Source organism: Macaca thibetana, chromosome 16 (genome assembly GCF_024542745.1).
Source record: "Macaca thibetana thibetana isolate TM-01 chromosome 16, ASM2454274v1, whole genome shotgun sequence".
In the NCBI taxonomy this organism is placed as follows: Eukaryota; Metazoa; Chordata; class Mammalia; order Primates; family Cercopithecidae; genus Macaca; species Macaca thibetana.
In genome coordinates, this window is record NC_065593.1 from 1,022,328 (window position 1) to 1,037,687 (window position 15,360).

Below are 15,360 nucleotides of genomic sequence, written 5' to 3' on the forward strand. Positions count from 1 at the left end.
CCAGGGAGCAGCACCACGCCTCACACCTCATCCAAGTTCCCCCAGATGCTTGGCGCCCTGGCTCTCCCAGAACATTGTTTGCATTCGTCTTTAAAGGTCTTTTCAGTTTGCCTTGGGTCAGTTATTTGTATACCGATTAGACCTGTGCAGCCCATGGCGGTAGCAGCTAGTAGGAATTGGATGTGCTGTTGTGTAAATACCAGATTTCGAAGATTGCAAAAACTGTAAAATATTCCACTAACGATTTCTGCAATACTGCGTACATGTTGAAATATTTTGACCCTATTGGGTTAAGATATTTTACTATATTTAACTTTCTTTTCATTAGAAAAACGTAGCCACCAGCAAATGAGAAGTGTCAGGCGTGTGGCGTGCATCTTCTTTCAACTGGATGGCGCCGGGTTGGCCCTCGCTATCCGTGGGCTCCCGACAGGAGGTGCCGCAGCTTGAGGCAGGGAGCGGCGCGGAGCAGGCAGTTGGCAGTTCCAGCCCCGAGCCACGGCACTGCAGGGCCCGACCCAGGTTACGGCAACCGGGGTCCCTGCAGACAGCGCCCGAACAGGGGATGCTGTTGGGTGGGAAAGTGCAGGCCCTGGATGGAGGCCCGACCTGCAGGGCTCCAGCTCGTCGCCCCGCCTCTTTGCGGCAGAGCTCAGGCCGGCGCAAACCGGTTCAGTGCTAGGACGGACGCCTCGCGCCGCCCAACCGCAGCACGCCCCCGCCTCCCTAGTCCGATGGAAGAGACAGGGAACGTCTAGTCGCCAGACGGACTGTACTGAGAGCCTATGAAAATGGCCGAAGATGCTAGGGGGGGGTGGCCGGCGACCAATAGAGGAAGGGAAGGGGCGGGCTCTCATTAGCTTCCCCTCGCCCCACCACGCTTCCTTGGGCTCCGGTCTACCCACAGCCTACGGGCGCGCGAGAAGGGGGAAGGGCCTGGCGCGGGCCAGAGACTGCGCAGTGCGGTGCCGGCCGGGGGGTGACGTAATCTCCGTCCGCGGCCGCGGCGCCCCGCCCCGCGACGCCCTCCGCGAACCGGGAGAGCGCAGCGCGGGCGGCCAGCAGCAGCCGCAGCTCGGGGGCGGTGCCTGCCCCGCAGCCTCCCCTCAGCGATCGCGCAGCCCCATCTTTGTCTGGCCTCCGCGCTTTGTTCTCGGCGCCCGTGCCTTGGCCGGCCAGGCCCGCCGCCGAGCAGCCCCTACGCCGCGCTGGCGTCGTCCTCGCCCCCCTCGCCGCCGCCCCCCGCGCGCGGCCGGGCCTTGCCCCCCATGGTGTCCCGGCCAGAGCCCGAGGGCGAGGCCATGGACGCCGAGCTAGCTGTAGCGCCGCCGGGCTGCTCGCACTTGGGCAGCTTCAAAGTGGACAACTGGAAGCAGAACCTGCGGGCCATCTACCAGTGCTTCGTGTGGAGCGGCACGGCTGAGGCCCGCAAGCGCAAGGTGCGCCCGGCAGCCCACCCCGGGGCGGGCTCGCGGCCTCCTGCCTCTCCTGAGGCCGGCCGGGGGAGGGGCCCTTTTCCTTCCCCCTTCCCTTTCCCCCTTGCCTTTCCCTGTCCTTCCTCCTCTTCCCCTCTCTTTCTGCTCTCTCTCCTCTTTACCCCTTCCCCCTCCTTTTCGTCCCCCCCTTCCCCCTTTCAACTCCCTCCCTTCCCCCACCTCCTCATCCTCCTCCCATCCTTCGCCTCTGTCCCCTTCCTCCGTCCTTCCTTACCCTCCCCCTCCTTTCTTTTCCCTCCCCCTCCTCTCTCCCCTCCCCCTCCTCTCTCTCCGCCTTCCCCCTCCCTTATCCTTCTTGGCCCGGGAGGGGCGAGTGCTTCCGGGCGGGGGGCGGTGTTCTCCTGCCCTGCTGCCTGGGGAGCCTGGGACTTCAGTGGGCGGTCCCGGTCGTTCGTGCGAGAGGTCCCTGCGGGGAACTCTCCTGGTTCCAGAGGGTTCGGGGCTGGATGGGGGTGCAGAGAAAGAAATATTTCAAAAAAAATGAGTAAAGGGTGGGGGATGCCGTCGGGGTCTGGGCGTTGGTCTGCAGCGATCACCCGCCGCCGGGAGCTACCTTGGACGGGAGCTGGGGCAGGGGGCGGGTTGGGGGACGCTGGACGGCAGCTTTGCGGCTGCCTTGGGGCCCGCGGGGAACTGGAGGTGGAGAGCGGCGGGTGCTGGGGCTGGAGCGAGCCTGTGGGTGCGGAGCCGCCGCCCGGGTTTGCGTTGCGGCCGAGACGTGGACTTGGAAGCGCGCTGTGTGTTGTGGGAAGCCTTAGCCAGGAACGAGTCCCCTTCGGGAGCCCGGTCTTGGCGTCCAGCAGTTAGGCCTGCTAAGGATTTGGAAATCAGAACGTAACATGATTCTTCTATGTGAGTGAACTTTATTTTTACAGTTTCACGCGCTTTTGTAGATTACAGTCCGAGATTGGGAGTTGTGAGGGCAGTTTCTACCTTGAGTGGCATTTTTTTTTATGGGAATACCAACAGGCCTGCTGAGATTGTAGGGTATATTAAGCAGCAACTCAAAAAAAAAATTTTGTTTTTTTGAGACGAAGTCTCGCTCTTGTTCCCCAGGCTGGAGTGCAGTGGCGCGATCTCAGCTCACTGCAACCTCCGCCTCCGGGGTTGAAGCGATTCTCCTGCCTCAGCCTCCAGAGTAGCTGGGATTACAGGCTCCTGCCACCATGCCCGGCTAATTTTTGTATTTTTACTAGAGACGGGGTTTCACCATGTTGGCCAGGCTGGTCTCGAACTCCTGACCTCAGGTGATCCACCCGCCTCGGCCTCCCAAAGTATTGGGATTACAGGCGTAAACCACCGCGCCCGGACTCAAAATTTTTTTTATCTGTAAAGATATCGGGAAGCACTATGTCTAGATGAACTAAAATCAGAGATAAAACGTTTCTGTTAGGATCGGAGTTAGAGTCTTGCTAGTAGAATTGTGTGTCTTGAAGAAAAGATGGCCTGGCGTGGCGCGGTGGCCTCACACCTGTAATCCCAGCACTTGGGGAGGCTGAGGCAGGCAGATCACGAGGTCAGGAGTTCGAGACCAGCCTGGCCAACATGGTGAAACCTTGTCTCTACTAGAAATACAAAAATTAGCTGGGTGTGGTGACGGGCGCCTGTAATCCCAGCTACTCGAGAGGGTGAGGCAGGAGAATCACTTGAACGCGGGAGGCGGAGGTTACAGTGAGTGGTGATCGGGCCACTGCACTCCAGCTTGGGTGACAGAACAAGACCCTGTCTGGAAAAAAAAAAAAGATGACCTGGTTGAAGCCGGCCTTCTGGTGTCTGGATTGGGACGTGACGTGCCCAGGATTCGTTTGTACTTTGGATAAAGTGGGGAATGCCCCACTCTTCCTCTCCCTCCTCCTCTTCTTTTTCCCTTCCATCCCTCTCTCTCCCTTTCTTCCCCCCCTCTGGTATTTTTAACAAAGCTGAAGGAGTCAAGTTTAAACCATTATTAACTAACTTTGCCTAATTTCCTAAAGGAAAGAATTACTTTTTTTTTTTTTTTTTTTTTTTGCGTTACTTATGGCTCTGATTAATCTTTTCAAATGTCAGTTGCTTAGTTTCAAAACTGTTGAGCCACATGTATGTTATTTACCAGTTAGAAGTTGAGCTGTAGACGGATAGTGAAAAAAGTTTTCAAAATTCAGGTGGGGGCTGCTGCAGTGCTAGTTGACAGTGTGCCAGCAAGGAGCCCCTTAAGCCCTCCATGCTTTTAACTGACTCGGGACTGACTTACCTGTATCACTTCATGTGCGGTGTACTGCGTTTCTAGCACTCTCTAGTGGCCCAGTTAAGCAAGAGTTGGTTTGAGAAATAGTTTAACAAACCTGGTGGTTAACAGTTGGACAACCTGCATAGGATTCCTATCAGATCTGTAAGCTTAGGACAGTTTTGTTTTTTAAATATTATTTTATTAAAAATCATTTTTTTGTAGAGGCAGAGCCTTGCTCTGTGACCCAGGCTGGAGTGCAGTGGTCTGATCAGTGATCACTGCAGCCTCAGGCTACTGGACTCCAGCCTCTCCTGAGTAGCTGGGACTACAGGCGTGTGTCACCATGCCCGGCTAATGTTTTTTTTACTTTTTGTAGAGACAGTGTCTCACTATATTGCACAGGCTGGTCTTGAACTCCTGGACTCAAGCCATCCTCCTGTCTCCCAAGGTGTTGGGATTACAGGCCAGAGTCACTGAGCCCAGCCATATTTTTGGTTTTAATGATGTGAACTTGACTGTAAAAGTACTTTAAGCTGATGATTGTGCCACTGTACTCCAGCCTAGGCAACAAAACCTATCTCAAAACAAACTTCAACTTGAATTATAATCTTTGTAAACAAACAAAGGTACTTTTTGAGATTGACATCTCAGGTACAGTTTAACTACAGAAATGAATCCCTGAATGAATAGGAATTACGAGTTTTGTTATCTAAGGACGACAGGTGGGTTATGGAATTTGTACCCAAACTTTGATTTTTTTTTTTTTTTTTTTTTTTTTTTGAGACGGAGTCTCGCTCTGTCACCCAGGCTGGAGTGCAGTGGCCGGATCTCAGCTCACTGCAAGCTCCGCCTCCCGGGTTTACGCCATTCTCCTGCCTCAGCCTCCCGAGTAGCTGGGACTACAGGCGCCCGCCAGCTTGCCCGGCTAGTTTTTTTTTTGTATTTTTTAGTAGAGACAGGGTTTCACCGTGTTACCCAGGATGGTCTCGATCTCCTGACCTCGTGATCCGCCCGTCTCGGCCTCCCAAAGTGCTGGGATTACAGGTGTGAGCCACCGCGCCCGGCTTGATTTTTCTTTTAATAGGCAGAACATGACAAACACATGACCAGGCTTGATAAGTTTCTGTCCAAAAGAAGCTTGAATTGGAGTAAAACTCTTTTTTTTTGAGACGGAGTTTTGCTCTTTTTTCCCAGGCTGTAGTGCAATGGTGCGATCTTGGCTCCCCGCAGCCTCTGCCTCCTGGGTTCAAGTGATTATCCTGCCTCAGCCTCCCAAGTAGCTGGGATTACAGGCATACGCCACCACGCCCAGCTAATTTTGTATTTTTAGTAGAGACAGGGTTTCTCCATGTTGGTCAAGCTGGTCTCAAACTCCCGACCTCAGGTGATCTGTCCATCTTGGCCTCCCAAAGTGCTGGGGTTACAGGCATGAGCCACTGCACCTGGCCAGAGTTGCAGTAAAACTCTTGTATTGCTGACTATAAAAATATTTCTGCTGGGTGTGGTGGCTCATGCCTGTAATCCCAGCACTTTGGGAGGCCGAGGCAGGCGGATCACAAGGTCAGGCGATCGAGACCATCCCGGCTAACAAGGTGAAACCCTGTGTCTACTAAAAATATAAAAAATTAGCTGGGCATGGTGGCACGCGCCTGTAATCTTAGCTACTCGCGAGGCTGAGGCAGGAGAATCGCTTGAACCCGGGAGGCAGAGGTTGCAATGAGCTGATACCACGCCACTACACTCCAACCTGGGCGACAGAGCAAGACTCTGTCTCCAAAAAAAAAAAAGATATATATATATTTCCATGGTTTAGGACTGGCACGACCACAGTGGCCTCTCTTTTGTGTTTTTGGTGTGTGTTAAATATAACAAAATTCTTACCATTTCAGGGTTTGTCTGTAAAGATAGGAACTGGCAGAAAATGATTGTGATATAACATTCTACGTTATATTTTGAATATAGACACTTTGGAGAACAGGTAAGTTTTGTTGTTGTTGTTGTTGTTTTTTGAGACGGAGTCTGGCTCTGTCGCCCAGGCTGGAGTGCAGTGGCGCAATCTCGGCTCACTGCAAGCTCCTCCTCCCGGATTTACGCCATTCTCCTGCCTCAGCCTCCTGAGGAGCTGGGACCACAGGTGCCCGTCAATACACCCGGCTAATTTTTTGTATTTTTAGTAGAGACGGGGTTTCACTGTGTTAGCGAGGATGATCTCTTATCTCCTGACCTCGTGATCCGCCTGTCTCGGCCTCCCAAAGTGCTGGGATTACAGGCATGAGCCACCATGCCTGGCCAGAGAACAGGTAATATATTTAAGATCATTTCTCTCTTTGAATCTAAAATTTTATAGCACTGTGTTCTCAAAACACATTTTTTTATTTTTTTATTTTTTATGTATTTACTTTTTTTTGAGACACGGTCTTTCAGGCTAGAGTGCAGTGGTATGATCATGGCTCAATGCAGCCTCGACTTCCTGGGCTCCAGTGATCCTCCTGCCTCAGCCTCCCAAGTAGCTGGGACTACAGGCATGCACCACTGCACCTGGCTAATTTTTGTATTTTTGGTAGTAATGAGTTTTGCCATGTTGCCCAGGCTGGTCTTGAACTTCTGAGCTAAGTGATCCTCTTGCCTTGGCCTCCCAAAGTGCTGGGATTACAGGCATGAGCCATCCCTCCCAGCCATCCAACAATGCCTCAGTTAGTCTTTACTGGCTCAGCCAGGTGCTGGGATGGTGGTGAGCACATTGTAGACAGCTCTCATTACTTGTTTTTAATAGTTTAGCTCATTTTCCTGAGACGTGCTATTGTATTTTATTATTTATTTATTTATTTAAAAAAATAAAGACTGGGTCTCCCTATGTTGCCCAGGCTGGTCTTGAACTCCTGGCCTTAGGAGGTTCACCTTGGCCTCCTACAGTGCTGGGATGATACGTGCTATTTTAAAAGTAGACTTTTAAACTTCGTTTATTTGAGGAGTGTACTTTTTACTTTATAGTGAACTGGCTCTTTCAAATCATCACAACAAAACATTACACCGTTCATACTAAGTGGGGTCTAAGTAAAAGATCTAAAATGTAAACATTTTTCTGTTTAAGGTTTTAATTTTGAGTTCATTATAGATTGACATACTGGTGTAAGACAATAGAGTAATCCTGTGTATCTTTCCCCATTCCCCTAAGGGTGACTTCTTGCAGAAATGGAGTGCGATTACCACCAGGATGTTGACATTGGTACAGTCTATCTTTGATAAAATCCACCGTCTCGTTCAGATTTCCCCGCTTTTACTTCTCCTCATTTGTGTTTGTGTATTTAGTTCATTCACTACACTGCGTACTTTATTTGGAACTCATTGGTTTTCATCTGATGGCCTTATTCTGTCTCAGAATCCCACATTACTTTGAGTCTTCATGTCCCCTTGGGCTCTTCTAGGCAGTGACAGTTTCTCGGGCTGTCTTTTTTGGTGACCTTGAGAGTTTTGAGGAGTCCCGGTCATGTAGTTTGTAGAATGTCCCTCAGTTTTGGTTTTCTGATGTTTTTCTCGTGATTCAGCTGTGGTTATGGGTTTTGGGAAGGAAGATCACAGAGGTGAAGTGCTCTTCTCATTCCCGTATATTAAGGATGATGCTGTCAAGATGTATTGGGTTGCTGGGCCTGACTGAATGTCCAAGGTCATGTTTGCCAGGTTTCTCCACTGCAGAGTGACTGTTTCCCTCCTTTATGTACTGTTTATTTTGGAAGAGAGTTACTCTGCATAGGTACTCTACTGGGATGGGGAGTTCTGTTCCTCCTCCTTGAGGGTGGAGTAGCTATTTAAATTATTTGGAACATTTCTGTGTGGAAGATTTGCTCATCCTCACTCGTGTGTTTACTCACTTGTGTATATCAACATGGACTTGTGGATATTGAATGTATGCTTTGGGTTATCATCCAGTGCTGTGTGGTTTGTTTTGTTGCTCCCATCATCTGGCTGTATCCACTGGGAGCTCTTTCAGCTGGCTCCGGTGTCCCTTTCACATAGCCACATGATCTTTTGTTTGTTGTTTTTGAGCACTTCCTTACTTCCTGGAAGGACACTATGTTCTGGGATCATCTTATGTGTTTTCTGCCCCAGCCTTAGACTCCAGCATTTTCCAAGGATCCCTAGTTCCTTTTTTGGGAGAATGGAATTAGAAACCAAGATCTGGGCACTGGTGTGCTCATTACTACTGGGATATCCTGGCTTCTTGGCCCCCTCAAGGGACAGAGCTGGGAAACAGGTGTGTATATACAAATGCGTGTATATACAGGTCTGTAATTATTTTGATATATATCCATCAGCATCCACATGAAGCTCTACATGAGTTCATGTTGGTATCTCCAGCTCTCATCCATATCTATAGGGATTATTCTAGCCTTCCCCTCCAGCTTATCTGTAACTTTTCTGTCCAGCAGAGAAAATCCCTGGCTCCCACTGTCCACAATCTGTTTACTTACCTCTTCTGCTTTGGTATACCTGAATAGAGGTTTCAGAATTGTTGTCCTGTACTCCCTTGCGAAACGACCCCTTGAAGTACTGTGCTCAGTTACAGTTCCTTTTGCTTTTAGTTGTACACTCTCCCCTCATTTCCACGTTATGTAGGTGCTTCCCTCCCCACCCCTCTTGGCGGAGTTGTGTCCTATGTGTGTAATACAATCTGTTTCTTCTGCCTCAGCCTGCATTCCGTAGGGCCTCATCAATGATTTAAAAAATCATTTACATTAAGGTTTGCTCTTTGTGCTTTCAAGCTCAGTGGATTTTGACAGAGGCATCCACAACTACAGCACTGTACAGAATAGCTGCACTACCCGAAGAAATCCCTGTGCTTCACCTACTGACTCTCCACAACCACTGATCTCTCCTCCGTCTCGGAGGTTTTTTCCTTTCCAGAATGTTATATCATTGGGTTCATACAGTCTGCAACCTTTTCATACTGGCTTCTTTCGTCTAGCAATATCCATTGAGTGGATTGAAAGTTCATTCCTTTTTTTTTTTTTGTGAGATGGAATCTTGCTCTGTCGCCCAGACTGGGGTGCAGTGGCGTGATCTTGGCTCACTGCAAGCTCCGCCTCCTGGGTTCACGCCATTCTCCTGCCTAGTAGAGACAGGGTTTCACTGTGTTAACCAGGATGGTCTCAATTTCCTGACCTCATGATCCACCCATCTCGGCCTCCCAAAGTGCTGGGATTACAGGCGTGAGCCACTGCGCCCCGGCTGAGGTGAACTCAATTTAAAGGAAGGCTAGCCTAAGCTGGTCAGTACCAGGAGGATTTTGCCCCGGCTTGCTTCTGCCCAAGTGTGTGTCCCTCGGCAGCTCCCAGCATCTCTTGGACTTCCTCATTTCCCATTTATGATAATCCAGTACTCACCCCCATCCTTGAGGGATACATTCCAAGATCCCCGATAGATGCCTGAAACCACAGATAATACTGAATCCCTTATGTATTATGTGCAAACTTTTTTCCTTCATAATTTCATGGATAGATTTGTTCTTACTGTAGATCTTAGCAAACTCATCATTTAATACTGTTTTCTTTCCTTATTAAGAATTTTCACCTTTTCATGTAAAAGAAGCCCTTTACAACTTTTCTTGGCATATCCAAATTGCAGCATCAGTACTCTCAAGCTTTGGGGCCATATTAAGCTAAATAAAAGTGGCTTGAACACAAACGACGGCAACAGTTGATGTGATCGGCAAGATAGCTACCAAGTGACTAGCGGGCAGGTGGCTTAGACGGCATGGAGAAGCTGGACAAAGGGATGGTCATGGGACAGAGCGGGATGTCACTCAGTTTCATCCTGCTTCTCAGAACGGCAGGCAGTTTTAAGCTTCCGAATTGTTTATTTCTGGCATTTCCATGTTACTATTTTCAGACTGAGGTTGACTGTGGGTAACTGAAACCACAGCAAGTGAAACTGTAGGTAAGGGAGGACTGCTGCAATATTTTATATTTCATACATAATTTCATTCTGGTTTTGGTACTTGGGATACACTTTTTAGGTAGGCCTGGCAAGTAAGTCTCCTGACCTGTCCAAGGACATCACCAGTAACTGCTGGGTCCCAGCCTTAAATGAGGTCAGTCTGAGGTCTTGCCCTTGCTGAATGAAATTACCCCTTTTATAGATTGAAAGGTCTGTAGTCGCTGTACCCTTAGATTGATTTTGGCTCTGAGATTGAGGGGCCTGAGTCTGTACGCTGAGGTTTCTGAGGTTGGAGAACTTAATTTGAGAAGATTATCTAATTTTGGTGAAGTCTTTAGCTTTTTAGTGCCATATTTTTTTCCGATAAAAGATAGAATATTTAGGCCAGGCGTGCTGGCTCACGCCTGTAATCCCAACACTTTGGGAGCCCGAGGCGGGCAGATCACCTGAGGTCAGTAGTTCAAGACCATCCTGGCCAACATGGTGAAACCCTGTCTCTACTAAAATACAAAAAAATTAGCCGGCCATGGTGGCACGCGCCTGTAGTCCCAGATACTCGGGAGGCTGAGGCAGGGAAATCACTTGAACCCAGGAGGCGGAGCTTGCAGTGAGCTGAGATTGTGTCACGGCACTCCAGCCTGGTGACAGAGCAAGACTCCATCTCAAAAAAAAAATTTTTTTTAATTTTATACTTGTCCCTTCACTTATGTCGGTATTTGAGTCCTTGAAAAAGTCGCTGAGGAGAAAGCACAAGAATTAAACTTACCTTCCTAAGATGCTCAGGTTTTAGACCAGTAGGAAGTCATGGGTAGTGTGTGAAAAGTGTACTACCTCTTAAGGTGGTGTGTCATGTTTGCACACTTTTAAAAACTGGACTCAATTCAATGTACTGTTGAGTCATCCCATAGGGTAAGCCTACATCTGGTTGACTACAAGGCCTCTGAACCTCTTGCTCCTCCCCATCCTTCTTGGTTGGGGTGGGAGGTAGTATGAGTAAGGAGGTAAGAGAATAGGATATTCAGAGGAATATTCTTAATATTGGGACCGAATTAATGAATTTGGTGGGTGTTTCTGCACTGCGTAAGATGAGCAACAATTAAATTGCTGATTCTTCTCCTAATTCCTGTCATATACAAATCCTAGTGATGTTTCGGGATTTACTTACAGTCTACTGAATCTAGTTGAATTAATTTATAGGAGAAAGGGATTTAATTAAGAAATCATTGCAAGAGCTATGGGAGTAGTAGATTCTAGATTGAGTTTCTAGGAAAACCCGCCAGCCTGGGGAATCCTGCCTCTGCAGGAGCCACCACACCAGGAAGTGGTGTACTGGGCTGCTTAAACAGAGCCACCTCTCCGGGGTCCATTTTAGCATGTGGGTGCCCCCACTGGGCTTCTCTCCTTGGCTTACTCACCAGCCCCACTGTCTGCAAATGTGTCCTAAGATATGTTTGGAACATGAGCCGCACGGTTGCCTGGGGGATGAATTTTTTTTTTTTTTTTGAGATGGAGTCTGGGTCAGTCACCCAGGTTGGAGTGCAGTGGCGCGATCTAGTCTCACAGCAAGCTCCGCCTCCCTGGTACACGCCATTCTCCTGCCTCAGCCTCCCAAGTAGCTGGGACCACAGGTACCCAGTACCATGCCTGGCTAATTTTTTTGTGTATTTTTAGTAGATACGGGGTTTCACCGTGTTAGCCAGGATGGTCTCGATCTCCTGACCTCATGATCTACCTGCTTTGGCCTCCCAAAGTGCTGGGATTACAGGCGTGAACCACCACGCCCGGCCGGGGAATGCATTTTCAACTTTTCTTTTTTTTTGAGACAGGATCTGGTTCTGTTGCTCAGGCTGAAGGGCAGTGGTGTGATCTTGGCTCACTGTAGCCTTGACCTCCCGGGCTCAAACCATCCTGAGTAGGTGGGACTACAGGTGTGCGCCACCACGCCCAGCTAATTTTTGCATTTTTTGTAGAGATGAGGTTTCACCATTTGGCCCAGGCCGGTTTTGAACTCCTGGCCTCAAGCTGTCCGCCCACCTCGGCCTCCCAAAACGCTGTATTCCTGGTGTGAGCCAACGCGCCTGACTGTGTTTTATACTTTACAGTGCTGTGAAGGGAGATAGAATGTGAATCCCACGTGAGTGACCCGGGCCTGCTGTAACAAACCACCACAGAAATTTCATCTCAAATTCTGAGACCAGTAGTCCGAAATAAAGTGTTTGCAGGGTAGCCGCTTCAGAGGCTATTCCTGGCCTCCTCCAGACACCGGAAGACGCGTGCTACCTCACTCATGCGTCTGCCTCTATTACATTTAAATCTGATATAGTATTATCAATGGAAGTGCTGTTCCACAGTGTAGATTGGGGAAAAATAATAATACAGTTTTGGCATTGTTTAAATACATTCTGAGAAATGCATTGTTAGGCAATTTTGTCTTTGTGTGAACGTCATAGAGTGACTTAACACAAAGCTAGATGGTACAGCCTGCTGCACACCCAGGCTGTGTTGATGGAGCCTGTTGCTCCTAGGCTGCAAACCTGTACAGCATGTACTGTACTGAACACTGTAGGCAATTGAAACACGATTGTAAGCATTTGTGTATCTATAGCTAAACATAGAGAAGGTTACAGTAAAAATATGATACTATAATCTTCCAGGACCACAATTGTACATGCAACCTGTCATTCACTGAAACATTGCTATGTGGTGCGTGACTATACCAGACATTAAGGTTTTATCGGTATGTCAGAGACAGCTGTTTATTGTATTTAGCGCCAATTGTCTTGTTGGTTGGCTGCTTGAATAATGTGAGAGAAGCTGTCTCTTAGCTATGTTGGCTCCATAAGGCCTGTAAACTGTGTCTTCCCTGGTGATTGGTAAACCCGTGCAGAAGAGCATCCTAGGTTGTGTAGTAGAGATAGAATATAATGGAGTGTGTAGCACAGCAGGAGCTTATTGTGTTTAGCTGTTTTGTTGAGTGTTACATTTCTGAGATTCATCCACGCTGTTGAGTATATCATAGGTTCCTTTTCATTGCTGTCTACTGAATTAACTGTACTGTAGTTTATTCTTTTTACTAGTAATGAACATTTTTGTTTATTTTCAGTGTTGGAGTGTTGCAAGTAATAATGCCACAAAAGTCCTTGTACGTGTCTTTGGTTGTATATAAACCCATGAGTTGAATGGTTAGGCTGTAGGGTACATATGTTCAGTTTAATAGTTTTTGAAAACAAGAAACCTACAACCATTAGCAAGAATGCTAAAATGAATATTGTATACATTTATATGGATTCATTAGTTGTTAGCTTCTTGCTAACTGGTTTTATTTCCGTATCTTTTTCTGAATCACCTGAGGGCTGATTGTAGACATCATGATAGTTTACCTCCTAAGAACTGGGATAGTCTCCTACATAAGCACAATACAGTTATCACACTCAGAGTTTAACTTTTCAAATAGTATTATCTAACATATATTGTCCAACTTTAAATGCCTGAATTGTTCCAATATCCTTTATGCCTTTAAAAATTTGCATATCGGATTCAATCCAAGATCATGGATTGCATTTGTTTTCATATGTCTTTAGATTTGGGTCATCTAGAAATTCCTAGCCTGTTTTTCTTTCATTACATGAATATTTTTGAAAGAGCTCAGGTCAGTCATTTTGCAGAAGTCTTTCAATTTGGACACGCCTCCCTACTTCTCAGGAGCAGATTCCAGATGGATCATGTTGGTCTGAGCACCCCACAGGCGCTGCCACGTTGTCCTCTGCACCTGCGTGCTCCGCGGCAGGGATAAGTTTGGTTAGGGTGGCGTTGGCCAGAGTTCTCTATTGTAGAGGTAATCTTTTCCTGTTTAATTGACTGAAGTAGTCTGGACTGATACTCTGAAAGTGTAGGTATCTATTGCCTTAATACACAAGTACACGTGTACATGCATACGTACGTACATACATACGTACGTACATACATACATACACAAGCGGTCTGAATTCCATCTCTGTGGGTTCAATCACAAATCAAAGATATTTGGGGGAAGAAAGGGATAGGTGCATCAGTAATGAACATGTACAGACTTTTTCTTATCTCATTATTCCTGAAACAATACACTGTAACTGCTAGCATAGCATCTACTTTGTATTAGGTATTGTAAGTAATCTAGAGATGATTGAAAGTTTATGGGAGGATATGCATAGGTTCTTTGCAAGTACATTTTATATCAGGGACTTGAATATCCATGGATTTTGGTACCTGAGGGGATCCTGGAATCAATTCCTAGATACTGAGGGACAGTTGTATATGTAACTTAATGTATTTTTCTATCCAGGTGACATTCACATAATACAATTAACCGTTTCAGAGGAATTGTTCAGCAACATTTTGTGATTCACACTACTGTGCAGTCACTGCCCTACCTCTATCAAAATTGAAAACATTTTAATTTGTTCCTTGTTCTACCTGTTCCCAGCCCCGGCAACGTCCCATCTGAGTTGTGTTGGTGGATTTACCTATCCTGAGTATTTCATATAAACAGACTCATAGGATATGTGATCCTTTGTTTCTGGCTTCCTTCACTTAGCATGATGTTTTCAAGGCTAGTCTGCACTGTAGTGTGTGTCAGTAGTTTACTCCTTTCTGTGGTGGAGTAATTAATATTCCATTGTATATATGCTACAGTTTGTTCATCCACTCATCTGTTGATGAATATATGGGCCATTTCTACTATTTTGACAGTTGTGAATGACACAAATTTTTTTTTTTTTTTTTTTTTTTTTTTTTTGAGACAGAGTCTCGCTCTGTCGCCCAGGCTGGAGTGCAGTGTCCGGATCTCAGCTCACTGCAAGCTCCGCCTCCCGGGTTTATGCCATTCTCCTGCCTCAGCCTCCCAAGTAGCTGGGACTACAGGCACCCACCACCATGCCCGGCTAGTTTATTATTATTTTTTTTTTAGTAGAGATGGGGTTTCACCGTGTTAGCCAGGATGGTCTCGATCTGACCTCGTGATCCGCCCGTCTCGGCCTCCCAAAGTGCTGGGATTACAGGCTTGAGCCACCGCGCCCAGCCAACACAGTATTTTTTACCCAATGGTTCTAGCATCCACTGATGATTCTTGCCTGAATCGGTTATTACTATGATAAATATAAAATGAAGATCTTGTATTTTTGTCTTTCTACGATATTTATTAGATGGAATTCTGTGAAGAAGACTTTGTGTTTGTATAGTATTAATTTCTTTTTAAAAAAATCTGAGGGGTACATAGTAGGTGTATATGTTTTATCAATCTGGACTTAGGGATTCTTTTAAAACTCAGTATAAATAAGTCTTCTTACTCATTTCTGTGCTCGAATCATGCAAATATTGGCAGTGGTGGCTGTCCCTTTTCACACATCCGGTTAGTATTGTGAGTCAGTGGCGCTCCTGGGTGGTTGGGGGTGTAAGGATTGGTTAGCACTGTGCTCATCATTGCCGTGATTAACATTTCAGGTTTCTGAGGTCTGTTTCTTGATAGTGCCCTGCTCCTTTTTCTTTCTTCTGTACTTTGCTTTGATTCATGTCTCCCTCCCTTTTTCTTATTGCTTCTAAATTTGCTGTGGTCCTGGAACCTGGATTCGCAAACCTGAAATGACGTCTGGGTTAAGGGTGACTAGGTGTGAGTTGCTGGCCTGCAGTGGGGATGGGAGCTGGGCTTGGGGTGCCCGTCAGGATCAGGAGGAGGAGGTGTGTGAACAT

The 15,360-nt window shown here is 47.2% G+C and overlaps 1 protein-coding gene across 3 annotated transcripts in view; it reads left to right on the forward strand.

Annotated features, from left to right (window-relative positions):
* Nucleotides 1-1,043: 1,043 nt before the first annotated feature.
* USP22 (ubiquitin specific peptidase 22) overlaps nucleotides 1,044-15,360 on the forward strand; it is a 43,752-nt gene continuing 29,435 nt past the window's right edge. For 2 of the 3 annotated variants that reach the window (XM_050763908.1, XM_050763906.1), the window contains exon 1: nucleotides 1,044-1,439. In XM_050763908.1, coding sequence (XP_050619865.1) covers nucleotides 1,269-1,439 — 171 coding nt within the window. In that variant the 5' untranslated portion in view covers nucleotides 1,044-1,268. Of the gene's footprint in view, nucleotides 1,440-6,766; nucleotides 6,929-15,360 lie in introns of those variants that run through there. The other variant, XM_050763907.1, reaches the window with a different exon arrangement.